Raw genomic sequence first — 22,831 nt, 5'->3', positions numbered from 1 at the left:
AAGTGAACTTTCAGAAAAAGTAAATTGAACTTTTAGGAAGATTTCCACATTGTACTCTTGTACTGTCTTATTTCTTCATAATGTACTAACCAGTCTTTAAATATTTCTAAAGAATGCTATCACTGACTATCAGGCTTTTAATAGGCTCAGTTTAAGCAAGAAAACCAAGGTATAGTATTAAATTTATTTTCTGACTGTAATCCAAAATACATATTACAATTGGTTGTTTTTAACTTTTTTCTTTATTGTCTTGATTATTCATTAATTGCAATAGCCAAATAGGTTTACACACAAAAATAGAAGTTAAATGTATCACCAAAATATCCATATAACTTCCTAATCCTCCACCTTAAATTCATGAAACATGCTAGGAACTTTTAAAAATTATTTTTAAGAGTTCTTTTTAAACTTTTCACAAAATTTTTCTTATTGGATTTAAATTTTAGAAACCTCTCTTTGCTTCTCTTCAAGAATCATATGTCAATTTAAATTTTTTAAATAGTAAGCTTAAAATAATAACAAGTATCATTTACTAAGTGTTTACCCTAGACCAGGCACAATACTAAAAACTTTGTTTTAAATGTCACCATCTAAAAATTGTAAAAACTGAATTTTTGAAGGCATTAGAGCATATTGTTTGGTCTTGTGCTTTAATCTTCAACTACTAGTTTGTATTTTCTCTTCAATAGTTACTTATTTAGTGACCTTGGACACATGTCATAATTTCTCTGTAGCTTAATTTTTTATGTGTAAAATAGGAATAATAACAGTAATAATGGGAATAGAAATAATAAATTCTTCATAGAGTTGTGAGAATTAAATGAATGAAAAATGTTAAAACAATGTATAGCACATGGTAAATGCTCAATAAATGTCAACTGCTGTTGCTCTTATGGATAATTAATAATTATGGTTATGAAAATAATATTTAAATCTAACACAAAGGTTACAAAGCATTATTCAAAGTTTTCTTCATCAACTGAAGCATACTATATGCATAGTATTATGAGATAGGTACTATTATTATCCTGTGATACATTTGAAGAAACTGTTAAGTAGTGAACCCTGAGATTTGAATCTCTGACTTTGAAGCCAAAGCCCTTAACTCCTCTACTGCATATCAACTTAGTGGTTTCCTAGGAGCCTGGAAGACGAAAGTGCCTTTATCATAATAATGTCCCAAAGCATTTGTATGATGTTTTTCAATTTCCCAAATACTTGCTCATGTTTACAATCAATCTTATGAGTTGGGTATTATACCAAACTTACATAACATGATATCCAGCAGAACTTTAATAATGTATTCCAGCTCCCTTAGTTAATTGCAAAGTCCCAACTTCCAGTTTAATACCTTTTCCACAAGACCTGTAAAATGCATGTCCTACACACACACACACACACACACACACACTCTAATGGTGCACTCTTTCTGCTCCCTCCCATTTTAACATGCATTAAAGTGTAAAGTTGATTTATCACTTGTGAAGGAAAGAAAGTAAAATCTGAGCCACATCGAGTTTATTCCTGGAATAGTCAGGCCTAGGCTGCTTAAATGTTGACAATGTTGACTCCCTTCCCACCTACCCCCTTCTGTATTTACCAGGATAGATAGTCTTAGTTATTCCAGGAATGCACATTTGAAGGCACTTCATTACTCTCTTCCCTTCCTCTTAGGAAACAGCTGTAAAGTTCTTATTTACTCAGAGTAACTTGGGAATGATGATTTATTCCATCCTGTTTGTATTTTTCTATGTGCCCCATTTCTTTATGTTCTCTTGTTAAAATGCATTTCTTGGTCTTACTTATAGTTTTTCTACAATTGATTTTTAATAACAATGTAAATATACACTTATTTCTCAGTTATCTTGATATAATTTTATGTAATTTTCAAAAGCATGGCAAAGGAGAGCTTTAACTATTTTAGGAGTTTTATATAAAAGTCACATAAAATTAAAGTCCCCATCTCTTACACCTAATCAAATTAAGAACTTTGTAAGCCACTTGTAATACTAATATTTCACTTTGTGTAATATATATTTCCCAAAATGCCTTGAATTTTAATAGAACAATATAAGAGTAGGTGTCAATAGATGAAAAGTGATTTCAGCATTTTTGTGAGAGAACTGAAGGATATTTAGGGGGAGGAGAAGTGAGGCACAGATGATAAAGTAGAAATTTTGGGTACTGCCGAAATAAATTACTCAAAATTAAAAATATATCCAAAGATTGGAAATTTTGAATAAAATGTTTTGAAGTATGAATGTTTGAAATATGAAATGTTTCAGGAAAGGAAAGTGGAAGTCTCAAGGAGTTGCATTTGGGGAAAAAAATTATATAAGAAATGTGCCTTTTAAAGGTTATAAATTTTTGTGTGGGCACTCAAGTATGTGTGTATGTCTGCTTTTAGTGAGTTATTGCAAGAATTGAGACAGGGGCTGGTATTCCCAATGCCATTCTTACTATAATCACCCTCCACACTACTCTCACCATCCAGAAAAAATACATATGTTCATTCAAAGTGCTCTATTAGGATCCTACAAGACATTCTTCAGTGACTTAAGAAGGTAGTACCATCAGGCGAAGACCCAAGATATAATGGTGGACCTTCAACTCTCAATTTGTGGTGTTTTGAGTCTCAGCATCTGAGGCCCCCTGTGTAGGAACTTGACATTAGATAGGGGAGAGGGACAGCAAGTAGGTTTTCTTCCTGAGCACACAGGCGAAATTTATTTTGTGCTAAACTCCATCTGAATCCAAACATTCCAGTTGAAACAGATGAAAATAACAATGTTTGGTCTTTGATGAAAAATAGGAGTTACAAAAGGATAACTCAGTGAATATATACATTTCACTGAACTCTTATCTTTAAAACTGTATCAAGTCATTGGACAGTTTTTAGATTTTATCTTATTTGAGTTCTCAAAAGCAGTTAATCTTGTTGACTTCCCTCCATTCTTGCTTCTTTTTCTTTTTTTCTAATAATAACTGCATGGAAGCTGATATTATTTTGAGTTTGATTTTTCTCTACTCAATATCAACAGATCTTTGGGGATGTGAATGGAGTTTAATGAATTTTGTAGTTTCTTGGATTAAAAGTACCTATTGCATTGCTACTGTAAAATACTCTTTTCTCTGTGTACTCTTTCTCTGTGTTGACACTTGAACAATATGGGTTTGAACTCTATGGATCCACTTGTATGTGAATTTTTTTTTCCAATAAATTCCTATACTGTTTTCTAGCCATGGTTGAGAGTCCATGGATGTGGAGGGCCAACCGTATGCATTGATCTCTGCCATTTTATTTAAGGGACTTAAGCATCGACAGATTCTGGTATTTGCAAGGGGTCCTGGAACCAGTCCCCATCATATTACTGAGGGATAGCTTAAGTTTTGGGAAACTTAAAAGTTATACACAGATTTTTGACTGTGTGGAGGTCATTGCCCCTAACCATAATGTTTTCAAGGGTCAACTATATAATATTGTTTTTACCTTCTGCTTCTGTGAAACTATCATGCTTCATTGGGGCCCTTGTCTTCATCCATTCCTTTTTACCTTTGGGGAAACCTTTGTACCTTCATGGACACCTCCTACCTCTTTCTCCCCAGGAAATGAAGCCTTGTCAAGACTTCAATCTCTGATACTATGTTGATTCCAAAGTTCTTTTTTTCCAGCCTACTAGTAGCCAATGCTATGATCATTCAGGCCTCAGATATATTTTTAATGTGACCTTACTTAGGGTAGTACCATCTCTTTCTGGATGTTGATCCTAGATAATATCATCTCTAGTCCGCCACCATTAGGACAAAGCCACATTCTCTTTCATGTATATTCTGTCTTACACAGATGTGGCTTATTATGAAAGTTTATTTCTACATATTTAACTGACTAGAGGCTCGGTGCACAAAAATTTGTGCACTGGGGGGGGGGGGGTCTCCTCAGCCTGGCCTGGCCCAGTCACAGTCCAGGACCCCCTTGGGGGATGTCCACCTGTTGACTTAGGCCCACTCCCCAGGGGATCAGGCCTAACCTTGCAGTCAGACATCCTTCTGGCAGCCAGGGAGCCCTCGGGAGATGTCCAACTAAAGGCTTAGGCCTTTAAAGTATTTAGTGATGTACCTGTGAGCTTTGCATAGACAAACTAAGCACATGACCCTTTCTTGTACATCAAAACCTGCACACACATGTAAAAAGAGGACCCGTTTTTGACAGATGTGAAACCACTGTTTATTTGTAATAAATAATTACACAATCTAAAAAAAAAAAAAAAAAAAAAAAAAAAAGACCTGGCTTCCGTGTGTTCTGGGTCCTCCCCTGCCTCATCGCCAGGGACATGATTGGTCCCCCACAGCCAGGCAAGACACCTTCCACGTGTTCTGGGTCTCTCCCTGCCTCGCTGCTGGGGATGTGATCAGGTCCCTGGCAGCCAGGCAGGACACCTTCCCTGTGTTCTGGGTCCCTCCCTGCCTCGCTGCTGGGGATGCGATCGGGTCCCCCACGGCCAGACAGGACGGCTTCTGTGTTCTGGGTCCCTCCCTGCCTCGAGGGGTCACCGATCACTGCCGGGTTGGGGGCAGGGAAGAGGCAGACACTGGTGGCCTCTTCTCTGCCCCGCCCAGCTTCTCTGATCACCAGCTGGGGGGCGGGCCTTTACCCGGGTTCTTGGATCCAGGGTGGGGGGCAGAGCAAAGTGCCTTTACCCTGCCACCCGGCTCTTTCCTGCCACCTGGGCTTCCGATCACCGTTCTTCCATCCTTCCCCTTTCGCCTCCCATCATTGCACCTACCTATGCAAATTAGCCACCATCTTTGTTGGCAGTTAATTTGCATATCTCCCTGATTAGCCAATGGGAAGGGTAGCAAAGTTATGGTTAATTACCATGTTTGTCTATTATTAGATAGGATAAGCACTCCATTTGGAATGTTAGCTCATTTTTCTTTGGTAACATTTTAACTTAGAATGGAAAAATTATAAAAAATTGTATCTTAGGTTTCACATCAGGTTTTTAACATTCACTTATGGTCCCAACTCTCATGTATTGATTTGATTTCTGTTATTTGTTTCTTGTTTTTATATATGTCTACATTTTTTTCAGCTGCCTACTGAATCACTCTTCTATCGTGCTGTCCTTCAGGATATTATTAAAGATTGTTATGGCATCACCAAATGGTATGATAATTTTATTTTAATAAGAATAACTGCTGTATTGTATGTGAAGTGGCTTTTAGTTTGCAGGTAAATTTATTCAGGGTCACTTTATTGGTAGGAAAAGCTTTTAATTTGAGCATAATTTCAGTAAGTAACAAAGAAGTATGCAATAACTGTATCTGGGTTAATCATTAAGGTGAAGGCTCAAATGATTCCTATTTGTTGTGAAAGATTGTTATAACGATAAAGTAATATATGCAAAATGTACTTTAGAATTTTAGTAGTATTGAAATGTTATATATAAATAATTTGGTAAATATAATATCATTGGAGCAGGAGTTATATTTAAAATGTTACACAACTGCCGTAACCGGTTTGGCTCAGTGGATGAAGCATTGGCCTGTGGACTGAAGGGTCCCAGGCTTGATTCCGGTCAAGGGCATGTACCTTGGTTGCGGGCACATCCCCAGTAGGGGGTGTGCAGGAGGCAGCTGATTGATGTTTCTCTCTCATTGATTTTCTAACTCTATCCCTCTCCCTTCCTCTCTGTAAAAAGTCAATAAAATATATTTTAAAAAAATAAAATGTTACACAAATAATACTGTATTAACCACTTAACCAATTAGAACAGATGTTGATTATAAACATTTTGGCCATTCGTGTCTCTACTGGTAGAACAGTAGCCCTACGTATGCTTTTGTTACTGTTTCTGATTTCCCCAAATAATGCCTTGCTTATGCAAAAGCAAGGGGTCGGAGAATTTTTCCACAATATTCATGCAATAACTGCTGTACTCAAGAATACATTTGTAATCCTAGCAAGTTTTATGAATGTCTTATTTTTAATTATAATTTTAGGATTTTTATAGCCAACTAATTTTAATAGGATTATTCTTCAAATTACAATAAGGAAACTTTCAGTTTCTCAAAAACTAATCTACACATATTAATGAAGATAGAAGCTACTTTAGATTAGCTGTTATTTCTCTGTAAGAGGAAATCATTTTTTACTGAAAGAATTTATGACACAAATATCTGCATATACTGTTGGTTTCAACTGTCTTTTCTATGTAGATAACTCCCAAATCTGTATCCTAATCTCCATTCTCTTTTCCATCTACTAGAGGCCCAGTGCACGAGATTCGTGCACTAGTGGGGGCTGTCCCTCAGCCCGACCTGTGCCCTCTCACAGTCCAGGACCCCTCAAGGGATGTCCACCTGCCGCCTTAAGGCACTCAGAAATCCCTCTCACAGTCTGGGACTCTTGCAGTCCAGGACCCCTCATTCCTTACTGTCTGCCTTCAGCAGAGGTGGGAGAGGCTCCCGTCACCGCAGCTGCACTCTCACCAGCTATGAACCCAGCTTCTGACTGAGTGGCGCTCCCCCTGTGGGAGCACACTGACCACCAGGGGGCATCTCCTGCATTGAGTGCCTGCCCTCTGGTGGTCAGTGTGCATCTTAGTGACCCATCATTCTGTCATTTGGTTGATTTGCATATTAGGGCTTTATTTTATAGGATTTACCAGTCTTTAAAACGTCTATAAGCGAATTTCTTGTTTTCCTGAGAACTAGCTCTGTCTCTTGACCCCACCCCATGATGCAAACCTTGTTGAAAAATGTCACAAAGTTTTGCAAATCATGTCCACTCAAATATTGATTATCTGCCTTCTTTTAAGGCCTCAAATCTATTCACTAATTTGTTTATTAATGACCAGTTAATGCCGTAACCAGTTTGGCTCAGTGGATAGAGCGTCGGCCTGCGGACTGAAGGGTCCCAGGTTCGATTCCGGTCAAGGGCATGTACCTTGGTTGCGGGCACATCTCCAGTGGGGAGTGTGCAGGAGGCAGCTGATCAATGTTTCTCTCTCATCAGTGTTTCTAGCTCTCTGTCTCTCTCCCTTCCTCTCTGTAGAAAATCTATAAAATATATTTTAAAAAAAATGACCAGTTAAAATCATCTACATTCTTTTCTAAACCTTTATTCTTACTTAAAAATTTAAATCTCTTCAACCTTCCACATTCCTGCCTTCCTTTACTACTCAGAAGATGGGTGGCATTTGTTAGGACGACTTTCATCCCAGAGCTTCATTGATTTCACCCACATTTGGCCATGATAATTGCTTTTCTCCAAACTCTCTTTCTCATTATCTTCCATTAAGCTGCATTCCTCTAAGTTTCTTTGCCCACTCTAAACATTTATCTATTTTCTTTAAGGGTATTTCTCCTTTATCATCCCCTAAGTGTATCTAGGTATTCTCTAATGTTTTGTACAAAGCTTCCATCTCTTATCTCTTTATATTTCCTCTCAGTAATTACCCTCACAACAAATCTTGTATCCAGCTCCATCTCTTTCAAGAACTTCAAATCTACATTCCTCAATTTTATTTGAACAGCTTCTCTTAAGTACCTCATGAATACATCAGAGTCAGCCATGTCCAAAAACCAAAGTCAACTTTCAACCAATTCTATTCCTCTTTTCCACTGTCTTTTTTTTTTAATGTTTTTATTGATTTCAGAGAGGAAGGGAGAGAGAGAGACATCAATGATGAGAGAGAATCATTGATTGACTGCCTCCTGCATGCCCCACACTGGGGATCGAGCCCCCAACCCGGGCATGTGCCCTGACCCAGAATCCATCCCTGATCTCCTGGTTTCTAGGTCAGTGTTCAACCACTGAGCCACACCAGCCGAGCTTTTCCACTGTCTTGATTTTTTTCATTTCTGAGAACAGTATGACCATTATCCACATTTAGAAATCTTAAAATGATATCTGATTCTATTCTTTTAAATATATATATATATATATATATATATATATATATATATATACACACACACACACACACATATATATATATTCTTATTGATATCAGAGAGGAAGGGAGAGAGAGAGAGAGAGAGAGAGAGAGAGAGAGAGAGAGAGAGAGAGAGAGAAACAGCAATGATGAGAACCATTGATTGGCTGCCTCCTGCATCCCCCCTACTGGGGATCGAGCCTGCAACCCAGGCATGTACCTTGACCAGGACTCAAACCGTGACCTCCTAGTTCATAGGTTGAAGCTCAACCACTGAGCCACGCCAGCCGAACTGATTCTGTTCTTTTCTCACCATGAAATCACACCTTCTAATTACTTGTCGAGACTTTCACATGTTATTTTTTTTTAGCCTAGTAATTGTTTATTGTGTGACAGGCAGCCAATTAGGTTCTGGATACATAGGATATAGTGTCCACACAACAGTACTTCATATTCTAGGATGTCATGTCCAAAAAGCAAAGAAAATTATAGAAACCTACTTCTAATAACAGTCGGCTAGATAATTAGGGCCAAACCTCCTTGTGAGAAAAACTAAAAACACTGGATATATGCATGCATGCCCCTGTGTGTATGGTGTGTGTGTACATGTGTTAGTGTATTTAAATTTGTTTTGAATTGATTTGAGAACATTAGAGACTGATCAAGGAAGTTTAAATTAAGGGCAAATATCTAGGAAAAGATGGTAACCAAGAGAAATGAGCTCAGCTTTTAGGGCTGCATTTTCCCAGAAGCATCTGTGAATTCTTGAATAAGCAGCTGTTTGCCAGTCAACAGAGTGGGCAGAGAAGGTCATTACAGCTTTCAGTAGAATAACAGTCCAGTGAGAGAAAAGTTAAGAGTTCATGGCCTACCTTGGGTGAAGACCATGTAGGCCGGGTAAAGCACTCATATTTAAGTTAGGTCTCTGGAGGTTCACACTGTATGAGTAAGGGTGAACTAGACATAAATAGCCCTAAAATGGACTAGAGCCCCACTTGGAATTAAACCGTGATTAAAGTATTTTATTTTAGTTCTTTTTTTATTTTTCAATCCCAGTTCACATTCAATATTATTTTACATTTATTTCAAGTGTACAACATAGTGGATAATTATGTAATTTACAAAGTGATCCCCCCAATAACTCTAGTACCCACCTGGAACTATACATAGTTATTACAGTATTATTGACTATATACCCATGACTATTTTGTAAATATCAATTTGTACTTTTTAATTCCTTAACCATTTTCACCCAGCCCCCAAAGTCCCTTTCCCATCTGGAAATATCAGCTTGTTCTCTGTATCTATGAGTCTGTTTCTGTTTTTATTTGTTTGCTTGCTTGTTTTGTTCTTTTAGATTCCACATATAAGTGAAATCATATGGCATTTGACTTACTCTGTATGATTTTTTTCACTTAGTGTAATACCTTCTAGATCTATCCATGTTGTTGCAAATGGTAAGATTTCATTGTTTGTATGACCAAGTAATAGACCATTGTATATATGTACCACATCTTCATTATCCATTTGTCTATTGATGGGCACTTAGGTTGCTTGCATATTTTGGCTATTGTAAATAACACTGTAATGAACAGAGGGATACATATATATTTTCAAATTAGTGTTTTGAATTTATTGGGATAAATAACCAGAAGGAATTGCTGAGTGATAGGTAGTTCTATTTTTAAATTTTAAGGACCCTACATACTGTTTAGTGGCTGCACCAGTCTGCATTCCCACCAATAGTGCACAAGGGTTCCTTTTACTCCACATCCTTGCCAACACTTGTTTGTTGATTTATTGATTATAGCCATTCTGATTGGTATGAGGTGATATCTCATTGTGATTTTAGTTTACATTTCTCTGGTGACTAGTGATACTGAACATATTTTCATATGTCTATTGGCCATTTGAATATTATCATTGAAGAAATGTCTGTTTAGGTCCTCTGCCCATTTTTAAATTGAATTGCTTATTTTTTTAGTGTTAAGTTACATGAGTTATTTATAAATTTTGGATATTAAACTCTTATCAGAGCTATCATTGGCAAATATTTTCTCCCAATTGGTAGGCTGTGTTTTGTTTTGTTGATGGTTTCCTTTGCTGTGCAAAAACTTTTTAGTTTGATGTATACAAGAATAAATTCAAAATGGATTAAAAACTGTCCTGGCTGGGTGGCTCAGTTGGTTGGAGCGCTGTCCCATGCACCAAAACGTTGCAGGTTCGATTCCTAGTCAAGACACATACCTACACTAGTGGCCCGGTGCACAAAATTCGTGCGGGGGGTGGGGGGGGTGGGAGGGTGTCCCTCAGCCCGGCTTGCACCCTCTCCAATCTGGGACCCCTCGAAGGATGTCCTACTGCCAGTTTACAGGGATTGGGCCTAAACCTGCAGTCGGACATCCCTCTCATAATCCAGGACTGCTGGCTCCTAACCACTCACCTGCCTGCCTGCCTGCCTGATTGCCCCTAACCACTCTGCCTGCCGGCCTGCTCACCCCCAACTGCCCCCTGCCACCAGCCTGCTTGCCCCCAAATGCCCCCCCGCCAGCCTGATCACCCCAACTGCCCACCGTGCCAGTGTGCTTGCCCCCAACTGCCCCCCATGCTGGCCTGCTCGCCCCCACCTTCCCTCCACACTGGCCTGCTCACCCCCAACTGCCCCCCTGCTGGCCTGCTCACTCTAAATTTCCTCCCTCCCCCCGCTGTCCTGATCACCTCCAGCTGACCCACACTGATGGCCTGCTCACCCCCAACTGGCCCTGCCCCCAATCAGCCTGATCACCCACAATTGCCGTCCCATCTGGCCTGATCACCACAACTGCCCTCCCCTCTTGACTTCTAACCACCTCTTCCTCGGCCCTGCCACCATGGCTTTGTCCAGAAGAACGTCTGGAAGGTCTCCTGGAAGGTCTCCCAGTCTAATTAGCATATTACCCTTTTATTAGTATAGATAGAGGCCTGGTGCACGGGTGGGGCTGACTGGTTTGCCCTGAAAGGTGTCCCGGATCAGGATAGGGGTTCCCTTGAGGTGTGACCAGCCTGGGTGAGGGACTGAGAGCTGTTTTCAGGCTGGCCACACCCCCTTCAGGGTGGGGGTCCCCACTGGGGTGCCTGTCCAGCCTGGGTGAGGGGCTGATGGCTGTTTGCAGGCTGGTGAAGCCCCCCAGTGTGGACCCTCACCCCATGGGGGTGTGGCCAGCCTGGGTGAGGGACTGATGGCTGTTTTTAGGCTGGCAACACCCCCTTCAGCGTGGGGGTCCCTACTGGGGTGCCTGGCCAGCCTTGGTGAGGGGCTGAGGGCCATTTTCAGGCTGCCCACAGCCCCTTCAGGGTAAGGGGGTCCTGCTGGGGTGCCTGGCCAGCCTGGGTGAGGGGCTGATGGCTGTTTTCAGGCTGGCCACGCCACCCGGCAACCCAAGCTCCAGCCTCTCCTTTTTTTCTTTTTCTTTTTTTTTCAGCACCTCCTTGAGTGGAGGCCAGGGTGGGCTGGAAACAGGTATCTGGGATTTATTTATCTTCTATAATTGAAACTTTGTAGCCTTGAGCAGAGCCCAGGGCCGGCCAGGGCAGGCAGGAAGCTTGGCTTCCTCCATCACCGGGGGCAACTCAAGCCTCCTGCTCGGCCGCCGCCATCTTGCATACTCCTGATTGGCTGGTGGTTGTAGCGGAGTGGCAGAGTGATGGTTAATTTGCACGTTTCTCTATTATTAGTGTAGATTGCTGGTTTGATCCCTAGTCAAGTGTGCACAGGAGGCAACTGATTGATGCTTCTCTCTCACATCGATTTTTCTAGCATTCTGGAGATTAGCGGTCTAAAATCAGTTTCACTGGGCTAAAATCAGGTGTCAGCAGGACTGTATTTTTTCTGGAGGCTCTAACACAGTGGTTCTCAACCTTCTGGCCCTTTAAATACAGTTCCTCACGTTGTGACCCAACCATAAAATTATTTTCGTTGCTACTTCATAACTGTAATGTTGCTACTGTTATGAATCGTAATGTAAATATCTGATATGCAGGATGGTCTTAGGCGACCCCTGTGAAAGGGTCGTTCGACCACCAAAGGGGTCGTGACCCACAGGTTGAGAACCACTGCTCTAACGGATAACCCATTTACTTGCCTTTGACAGCTTCTAAAAGCAGCCTACATACAAGGGCGGGCAAATAGATTTACAGTTGTGAATACATGAAACACCAGACTTTATTCTCATACTATTATTTATTAAGTATTGTAGCATTTTCCATAGGAACAACTGTAAACCTACTTTTGCCCCACTTGATATTTTGGCTCTTGGCTCCTTCATCATCAAAGGTAGCAATGTAGCCTCTTCAAATCTGACTCTAACCTGCTCTTCTTCCTCCCTTTTCCACTTTAAAGTATTCTTGAGATTATGTTGCGGTCATCTGGATAATCCAGGGTGCTCTGTTTATCTTAAGGTCAACAGACTGGAAAAAACTTCATCTGCAACCTTAATTCCTCCTCTTCATGTAACATAATATATGCCTAGGTTCTGAGGATTAGAATATGGATATCTTTGGGTAGAGTACTATTCTCCCCACCACATACAAAATAAGTAAATTTTATTACTACTTTATAACAAACACAGAAACAAATTCAGCCCAGCCGGTGTGCTCAGTGGTTGAACATTAACCTGTGAACCAGGAGGTCACAGTTTGATTCCCAGTCAGGGAACATGCCCAGGTTTCAGGCTCAGTCTTCAGCAGCGGGTATGCAGGAGGCAGTTGATCAATGATTCTCTCTCATTATTGATATTTCTATCTCTCCCTCTCCCTTCCTCTCTGAAGTCAATAAAAATATATTTGAAAAATCAATTCATAGTAGATTAAAAACTTAACTATGAAAGGCAATACTATAGTACTTTTAGAATATTGAAGAATATCTTTGTAACCTTGAAATAGGGGAATGATTTCTTTAAATATACACCAGCAAATCTTAAAAGATTAAAAATTCAACCACATTAAAAATAAGAATTTCTGTTTTTAGAAGATACCATAAAAAGAGTGAAAAGAAAAGGAACCAGAGGCAGAAACTAATTATAAGTTCTATAACTGACAAAAGATTAATATCCAAAATAGGTAAAGAATTCCTGAAAATCTGTGAGAGAAAAAAATAACCTTTGTAAAAGAAAGATAGTCTAAAGACTTGATTAGTTACTTCACATAGAGGACTCTCAAATGGCCAATGAACATAAGATAAGATGCTCAATCTTGATTAGTAATCAGAGGAACATCAAATGATACAGCAATGGGATATTATTTTTATAACCATTACATTAGCAAATATTTCAAGTTTTATAATATCAAATGTCAGCAAGCATGTACAACAACTAGAACTGTCCACATTGCTGGTTGGAGAAAAAAATCAATCCTTGGAAAACAAGTTAACATTATCTAGTAAAGTTGACAATCCTATATAATAAAAGGCTAATATGCAAATTGTTCCCTCGGGAGTTCGACCAACCGGAAGTTCAACAGCTCGTTATGATGTGCGCTGACCACCAGAGGGTGGCGTGGAATGAAGGAAGGCCCCAGCCAGCAGCTGGCAGCCAGGGGAAGGAAGGCCCCAATTGGCCCTGATCACTGGCCAGGCTCAGGGACCCTACCCATGCATGAATTTCATGCACCGGTCCTCTAGTGTATATATAACTATCTCAGCAGTTCCACACCTACGTATATATCCTAGAGAAACTCTTAAACATGTGCTCTTAGAAATGTATACAAGAATAGTCAATAGCAGCAATGTTTATAAGAACAGAAATCTAGGAACAAAGAGTTCATTAATAGGAGAATGGATAAATTATAAGGAATCCTATGCCACAGTAAAAATGTATGAATTACAACTACATGTATCACCGTGGATCAATGTTGTGAATATAAGTCACAGAAAAATTCCTGCAGGATGGTTCCATTTATATAACTCAGTAACAAGCACAATTGTATATCTAGGAGTATAAATATATGGCAAAAATAGTCAAGAAAAAAACACATGATAATGGTAAACACAAGCAAGTTTCAGTGCTTAATTTCCTATGGGGAAATGAGTAAACAGAGAAATAGGATGGGGAAGATGAGGGGTTTTAATACACTGTTAATATTCTATTTCTCAAGTTTGATGTTGACTATAGGGTTCATTTTATAGACAGTCTTTATATTTTATATATATCTTATAAATACTTATTTGTGTTTAGTAGCAATCTCTCATCGGCTACAATATACATTATTGAGCTATATATTATACTCTGAGTAGTTATTATAGTCACCTCATGAGAGTATTAAGAAAAATTAAGGTAAAAGAGGTCAAAGGCTTGCCCAAAGTCTCATACAGACTGAAAGAACCAGAGTTAGAACTGAATTCCTAGTCTGTAAGTGTTTTCAGTATACCATGTTTTTTTAATTTAAATTTGCGGGGGAAGGGTGTTAAAATATGAGTTGAGTTACATGGCTCCTTGTATTAGCATTGTAAATCAAGGTTAACTTGATTGGAATCTCTAGCCAGCAAGAGTACTAAGAAAATATGATCACTTATTTAACTTATTTTTCATTTTGTTTTGTTTTCTTTATTAACCAAATAAATTGTCCTCTGGTGATAAACTGTTTTAGAATACCTGAATTATTTTTCTAAAAGTTTCTTTAAGTGTAATTGTTTATGTAGCCTAAGATTAGAAGTAAACTTTTTTTGTGGACTTAAATATAAAGGCATTTTTATTCTATTAATTGTAATTGTCATTTAGCATCTAATATTTATGTTAAAAATCAGTCATTTATAGAGAATTCTTTTTTATATAAATAGCTCTTATCTGGAAACTTTCTAAGTGGGTTAAAATGCCAAAGAAGGAATTTCATGGGGTAAAAGTCACTTAAAACTCTTGGAAAGAGGACAGGGAAAATATGTATACTTTACTCACTTTATTATTCTCTTTCATAATGAATACTGTAAATAGTTATATAAGAATATATAATTTTGATGCCTTTACTTATGAATAACTTAGTTTAATTTTTATTTTGCTATATTCAAATAAGAAAGTGAAAAACCAGATAATGAAAACTGGCTCACAAAATTAAAGCTAATAATTTAATCCATAATATGTGTTCACATTGGAATTAGCAAGTCTGTATTCTTTAAATTGAAGGATATAGTAGTCTATAAAGATTTTTGGAGCTCCCTTAAATGATTTCCATTTTCAGCAAAATTTTGATATTTTAAGTCTTTTAATATCTACCAGCATATAAAAAACACAAAATAAATAGTTCCATCAAGATTTTGTGATGCTGGAGCAAATGAATTTTAGTACTTTCTGCCCTACACATGCTTGTTTCCAGTTATTTAGTATACATCAGCTTCACCTCTTCCTAAAATGTTCTGCACTAATGTCGCCTCTTTGGAAAGTTGCACAAGTGAACCATGTTCTTACAGTTGTATTTTTAGAAAAGAATGTGGGTGGTGTAGGATTCACTGGAGTAGAATTTTAATCAGATCTAGTGCATTCACTTTTATTAAAAGAAAGAATAGTAATTCCTTTTTAGCATGCTGGCCGTGCTTTAATCTGACAGAGGGCCCCTTTTAATCTGTTCTCCCAGTCCTATCATTTGTCTTTCAGAATTAGTCATGTCACTTTTCTACCTTCAGATGTTTGAGAATTCCTTTTATTTTATACTTAAAAACTAAACTATCCTTATTATCCCATCAAGGTCATTTCTAATCTGTCACTAATAATGTCCTTTCCAACCTAATTCATCACCGCATTCTTCCTCCTCTGCACCTCAAGCACCCATCCATGCACACTGGCCTAGATTATGCCTCATTGCCCATGCAGTTAATTTTGCACCTTGTATGCTTCCTTGGAGCACCTTTGTCTACCAGGAATATCCTTCTCCCCATTTCTGCCACTCTTTCCTCCCATGATCTCTGGGGGGTAAAACACTAGGCCAGTGGTTCTCAACCTTCCTAATGCCGCGACCCTTTAATACAGTTCCTCAAGTTGTGGTGACCCCCAACCGTAAAATTATTTTCGTTGCTCTTCATAACTGTAATTTTGCTACTGTTATGAATCGTAATGTAAATATCTGATATGCAGGATGTATTTTCATTGTTACAAATTGAGCATAATTAAAGCATAGTGATTGATCACAAAAACAATATGTAATTATATATGTGTTTTTCCGATGGTCTTAGGCGATCCCTGTGAAAGGGTCGTTCGACCCCCAACGGGGTTGTGACCCACAGGTTGAGAACCACTGCACTAGGCATTCTTTATAACCCAGTTTAGGAAACACCTCTGATATATTTCTTTTCTCTTTCTCGCCCTCTTCTCTTCTTTCATAGTATTTAATCTATGATTCATGGCTCTTATTGAATTTAATAGGACAATTACTTATTTGTATCTATTCTTTTACCACCTAGTGAGCTCTCCTGGTATTCAGTCTTATTAAATGAAATGATATATCCTACTGGTTAAGAGCACACATTCTGAAAATGCTCTTTGGATGCCATTACCCCATCCGACCACTATTCTATATCTGTTGTTCCTGTTAGGTTAGGTGGCTCAGGAGGTGGCGCAGGAAATAGAGAGTCCAGTGAATCAGAAAAGAAAGGAAAGGAAAAGGTTTATTTCTGCGTCCCCGGGAGACCCACGTATCCCCAAAGACAGGGCACGTGGATTCACGCCAACAGGGAGGGGGGCGCTTTTTTTATACTGCGGTTGGGTGAGGGGCGGGGACATGAGCTGAGGTATTCAGTTGAGGAAGTTTCAGCTGCAGGGGGTCAGCAAGGTGTTCAGGAAGGAGTCAGTATCTGTGTGGGGATCAGTGTTGATTCAGGGAGAAGCCAGTATCTGTGTCTGGCATGCTGATCTGTTAGACATGCCAGGGGGAGTCCATTATCTCGTCACATGTCTGCATGTATCCGATTCTGGGCTCTCTCCGACCTAACAGTTCCCTTTTACCAGAAAATTCCTTCAAAGTACTGCCAGTTCCCCCCCACACCATTTTCTCTTTTATTTATTTATTTATTTATTATTTATTTTTATTTTTTTAAATTTAATTTTATTGTTTAAAGTATTGCAGATAGTAGTACATATGTCTCCTTTCCCCCACCCCCATTCACCTTCCCCCGGCCTCCCCTACCCCCTGGCACATGCCCAACCCCCTTCCCCCCAGTGTCTTGTGTCCATTGGTTATGACGCGCCCAATCTCCCATTTTCTCTTGTATTCGAATTAGATTTTACTTCTGTGTTGCTGAATCGCATTGTCTGTTCCCAATCCTTATCTTATTTGGCCTGTTGTCAGGATTTCACACAATTTACTACTCTTTATTGCAGCCCTTCTTCTCTCATACCAGGGCAAGTCCCTCACAAAATACTCATCTTTTTTTTCTCTCTTTTTTCAGTTTATTTTGCTGATTCTTCTTCTTTCAAACTTCTAATTGTTGGAGCGCTTTTTTTCTATATATATCTACTACCTAGGTGATCTCATCATGTCTCATGGCTTTAAATACCATATATGCTGATAAATCCTAAGTCTCTAGTCTAGTAAATTACAATCTTATTCTTCCAGTTGCTCAGGCCAAAAATCCTGGAGGAGTCTTTGACTACTCTTTCTCACACTGCTAGATCAAGTCCTTCAGCATTTTGTAGTCTCTCCCTCAGAATATATCTAAAATTCTACCACTTTTCACCATCCTCAAGGCCACCAACCTGGTTCAAGCCACCATCGTTTCTCATCTAGATTATTGTTATTTCATTTTTATTAAATTTATTGGTTTATAGGATCATATAGGTTTCAGGTGTGGATTTCTATGTTTCAAGATATGTATATTGCACTGTGTGCCCATCACTCAAAGTCAATAACTTCCTAATTGGTCTTCTTACTTCTAGTTTGTTCCCTATAGTCCATTCTCTCCACAATAGCCATGATGAACCTGTTAAAAGTTAAATTTTGCTCATAATATTCTCATGGTTTCTTATTCACTTGGAAGTCAAGCTAATATTTTCACTGTAGTCTACAAAATCTTACATGGTATGGCTTCTCATCTCCCCAATTTCATTTCTATTGTTTTTCCTGTATTTATGTCTATATTTATTTTCTCACTATTCCTTAAAAATGCCAGAAGCACTTCTACCTTGAGTCTTTGCATATGACATGTCCAATCAAAGTGTTCCTCTCACTTTGATGTATCTCTCTGTCTTTCCCTTTCTCTTCCACATTCTCTAAAAATCAATGGAAACATATCCTCAGGTGAGGATAAAAGAAAATAATAAAGAAATGTCATATCTTATGAAAGACACATCTTGAAAATGCCTAAAGAAAGTTGTCATTTTTTCATGGTGAATGGACTGGAGTCTGTGTTGATGAAAACACCTTGGTGGCTTTGGTGACTGGCAGTGGCTGTAGCAGCGGGGTGATGGGGCTGGTGCCTTCCCTTGATCAGCCCAGTCGCCTCCCACAAAGGGTAGCCAGTCTGCAGCTTAGGCCCACTCCCCAAGGGAAGCAGTGAGTGGGCCTAAGCCATCAGGAGGACATCCCCTGAGGACTCCCAGTATGTGAGAAGGGGGCAGGCTGGGCTGAGGGACTACTTCTCCCCCCCCCCCAAATTTCGTGCACCGGGCCCCTATCCTATCTAATAAAAGAGAAACATGGTAATTAGCCATAACTTCGCTACCCTTCCCATTGGCTAATCAGCGAGATATGCAAATTAACTGCCAACCAAGATGGCAGCTGGCAGCCAGGCAGCTGACGTGAACAGAGAGGCTTGCTTGCTCCAGTAACGGAGGAAGCCAGGTTCTCCGCCTGCCGGTGCTGGGCCTCTCAGCTGCTCTCTAAGAAACATTGTTTCGAATATAGAAGCTAAACAAAACCCCAGAAACCTGCTTTCAGTCAGCCGGGATCTCAGAGCTGGAGTCGCAACAAAGTTTCAAATACAGAAAGTAAACAATGCCCAGAAACCTGCTTTCAGCAGCCGAGGTCTCAGAGCTTGAGCCGAGCCTTAGAGCTAAAGACGGCTCTCAGCTCCAGTGACAGCGATAAAAGGTAAATAAATCCCGGAATAAAAAAGAAAAAAGGAAAAAAGGAGAGGTTGGGAGCTTCAGTCACCCGCCAGCCTGAAAACAGCCCTCAGCCCCTCACCCAGACTGGCCAGGCACCCCAGTGGGGACCCCCACCCTGAAGGGACTGTGACCAGCTGCAAACAGCCATCATCCCGTCATCCAGGCTGTCCAGGCACCTAAGTGGGACCCCCACCCTGATCCAAGACACCCTTCAGGGCAAACCAGCCGGCCCCTACCCGTGCACCAGGCCTCTATCCTATATAGTAAAAGTATAATATGCCTCCCAGCACCAGGATCAGTGGAGCAGCAAGGCCTCCCAGCACCGGGATCAGCAGAGCCTTGAGGCCTCCAAGCCTGGGATCAGTGGAGCCACGAGGCCTCCCGAACCCGGGATCAGCTGAGCAGCGAGGCCTCACTGCCCCGGTGTCAAGCGGAGCCGCGAGGCCTCCCAGCACTTGGATCAGCGGAGCCTCAAGGCCTCCAGGACCCTGGAGCAGTGTGACAGGGGGCAGCGCCGAAACCTCCTGATCGCCCTGCGGTTCTGTGTGTGACAGGGGGCAGGGCCACAACCCCCTGATCGGCCCTGCTCTGTGCCTGATAGGGGGGAGCTCCCTAACCCCCTGATTGACCCTGCTCTGTGTGTGACAGGGTGCGGCGCCCCAACCCCCTCCCCCCCCATGGGCCCTGCTCTGTGTGTGACAGGGTGGAGCCGCAACCTCCCCATCGGCCCTGCCTTGACTGTGACAGAGGGTGGCGCCCAAACCCCCCAATAGGCCCTACCCTGAGCGTGACTTAGGGTGGCATCGCAACTTCCTGATCTGCCCTGTTCTGTGCATGGCAGGGGGGATCTCCCCAACCCCCTGATCTGCCCTGCTCTGTGTGTGACAGGGAGGAATCCCCAACCCCTTGATCAGCCCTGCTCGGTGTGTGACAGGGGGCAGCACCCCAACCACCTGATCGGCCGGCTCTGTATGTGACAGGGGTGACGCCATAACCCCCTGATCTGCCCTGCTCTGTGCGTGACAGGGGGTGGCGCCGCAACCTCACCATCGACCCTGCCTTGAGTGTGACGGGGAGGCGCCCCAACCCCCCAATTGGCCCTACCCTGAGCGTGACTGAGGGTGGCATCGCAACCTCCTGATCCGCCCTGCTCTGTGCATGACAGGGGGCGGTGCCCCAACTCCCCAATCGGCCCTGCTCTGAGCCCAACCAGGGGCTGCGGGGCAGGCACCTAGGGATTGGGCCTGCCCTCTTCCACCCAGGAGCGGGCCTAAACCAGCAGGTCGTTATCTCCCGAGGGGTCCCAGACTCTGAGAGGGCACAAGTGGGGCTGAGGGATACCCCCCGCCGCCAGTGCACAAATTTTTGTGCACCGGGCCTCTCGTTTATAAAGGAGAAACATGCAAATTAACCGTCCCTCTGCTGCGTTCAAGCCACGCCCACAAGCACACCCACCAGCCAATCAGGAGCGAGTATGCAAATTAACCTAACTAAGATGGCAGCAGCCACAGAGCTGGAGTGAGCAGGAGGCTTGGGTTGCTCCCGGCGATGGAGGAAACCAAGCTTTCCTCCTGCCTTGGCTGGCCCTGGGCTATACTCAAGGCTACAAAGTTTTAATTATAGAAGATAAATAAATCCCAGATACCTGCTTCCAGTTGGCAATGGCCTCCACTCAAGGAGGGGCTGGGAGCCTGGGTTGCCATGAGCAACCCAGGCTTCCAGCCAGACCTGGGCTCCACTCAAGGCTACAAAGTTTCAATTATAGAAGATAAATAAATCCAAAAAAAAAGGGAAAAAAAGGAGAGGCTGGGAGCTTGGGTTGCCGGGAGGCATGGCCAGCCTGCAATCAGCCATTAGCCCCTCACCCAGGCTGGCCAGGCACCCCAGCGGGACCCCCACCCTGATCCAGGACACCCTTCAGGGCAAACCGGCCGGCTCCCATTCATGCACCAGGCCTCTATCCTATATAATAAAAGGGTAATATGTAAATTGACCCTAATAGCAGAACGACTGGGAATGACTGGTCACTATGATACACACAGACCACCAGGGGGCAGATGCTCAGTGAAGGGGCCACCCCCTGGTGGTCAGTGCGCTCCCACAGGGGGAGCTCTGCTCAGCCACTAGCCAGGCTGATGGCTGCCACCACAGCGGCGGTGACAGGAGCCTCTCCCGCCTCCTCAGCAGCACTAAGGATGTCCGACTGCAGCTTAGGCCTGCTCACTGCTGGCAAGTGGACATCCCCTGAGGGCTCCCGGGCTGCCAGAGGGATGTCTGACTGCCAGCTTAGGCCCCATCCCCCGGGGAGCGGGCCTAAGCCAGCAGGTGGACATCCCCCGAGGGGCCCCAGACTGTGAGAGGGCACAGGCTGGGCTGAGGGACCCCCCCGCCCCCCCGAATGCAGAAATTTTTGTGCACTGAGCCTCTAGTACAGTGGTTCTCAACGTTCTGGCCCTTTAAATACAGTTCCTCATGTTGTAACCCAACCATAAAATTATTTTTGTTGCTACTTCATAACTGTAATGTTGCTACTGTTATGAATCATAATGTAAATATCTGATATGCAGGATGGTCTTACGCGACCCCTGTGAAAGGGTCATTTGACCGCCAAAGGGGTCGCGACCCACAGGTTGAGAACCACTGCTCTAGTAAAATATATAAATAAATATTCAAAGCCCAAGGCAGATGTGAAGAGAACGAGATGGCAGTATCCAGAGCAAATTTCCTTTCTGGTCCCAGTTCTGCCACGCCGTGCAGGGTAGTTTGGTAAGGCTCAGCGTCTCTTGGCTGCAGGTTCCTCATCTCTGAAAAGCAGGGATGGAACTTGTTATCTTTCATGTGCTTTCTAGTTTTAGAAATGCTTTTGAAAGAGGATAAATCAGACTTTGATTATTCTGTAATAGTGTTCTCTAGATTATTGTCCTGAAATCAGTGATTCTATAAAAATAGTTTGAGAGAAAAGAATTTCTTAATCAAGTAAATGTTTTAATGTACTATTACCTTCCTTAAAATTACCAGTGCCCATTTATATTTTAAAGACACTGAATAATTTGGTGAGAGACAGCATAGTTTAACAGTAAAGAACGTACATACAAGTTCTACTGCCTGGTTTTAAATCCCAGGCCTCACTAGGTTATAGCATGTGACTGTGGGGACATTACTTAACATATTTTTATCTGTTTTACCATCTTTAAATTGGGAACAATATCAATACTTACCTCAAAGGGATGTTGTGAAAAATAAGTTAATATCCTTAAAGTATTTAAAAGTATTCCTAGAACATAGTGATTGCTATTATTATGAAATCTATTAAACTTTATTGAAACCAACATTTATTAATACTATATTTCTTCTCCCAAAACTCTGTGCACAATTAATATTTGTAGCACTAAGTGTTTTATGGGGAACACCCTAAGAAACACAGAAATATCTTGAAAATATTATTCTAACTTCTTTTAAGATCTCATTTGTGATTTATGTAATAATATTTCTGTCAACTCCAAATGAAATGACAATAACAAAGTTAAATTCTTGTATTTTCTTTATTATCACATATATTGTTGACAGCCAACCAATAAATTCTATGAAAGATTCTTCTGAAATATGAATACTTTCTATAATTTAATCTTTTCTGTTAGGTGTGGTCCATTCATTCTTTAAATCCACAACAGGAACATGGTGTAACTTCCTTTCCCTTTGGTGACGGGTCTTTGCTCTCCTTTTACTTTTTTATATCATGTTCAGTTGACAACAAAATTTTCTATACCAGTAAGTCTCTGAGTATGTGTTTGTTTGTTTTCAATCCTCACATGAGGACATTTATTTCCA

At 41.3% G+C, this 22,831-nt stretch overlaps 1 protein-coding gene across 2 annotated transcripts in view; it reads left to right on the top strand.

The window, feature by feature from the left end:
- The window catches only part of METTL25 (methyltransferase like 25), a gene marked incomplete at its 3' end in the record, with an annotated part of 103,303 nt that overhangs the window by 57,054 nt on the left and 23,418 nt on the right, over positions 1-22,831 (top strand). For both annotated transcript variants that reach the window (XM_081084172.1, XM_081084173.1), the window contains exon 8: positions 5,094-5,167. In XM_081084172.1, coding sequence (XP_080940298.1) covers positions 5,094-5,167 — 74 coding nt within the window. The remainder of the gene's footprint in view (positions 1-5,093; positions 5,168-22,831) is intronic.

This window comes from Myotis nattereri (genome assembly GCF_964212035.1).
Source record: "Myotis nattereri genome assembly, chromosome: 2".
NCBI lineage: Eukaryota > Metazoa > Chordata > Mammalia > Chiroptera > Vespertilionidae > Myotis > Myotis nattereri.
The sequence above is the reverse complement of the archived record's forward strand: the minus strand, read 5'-3'. Positions and strand labels throughout refer to the sequence as shown.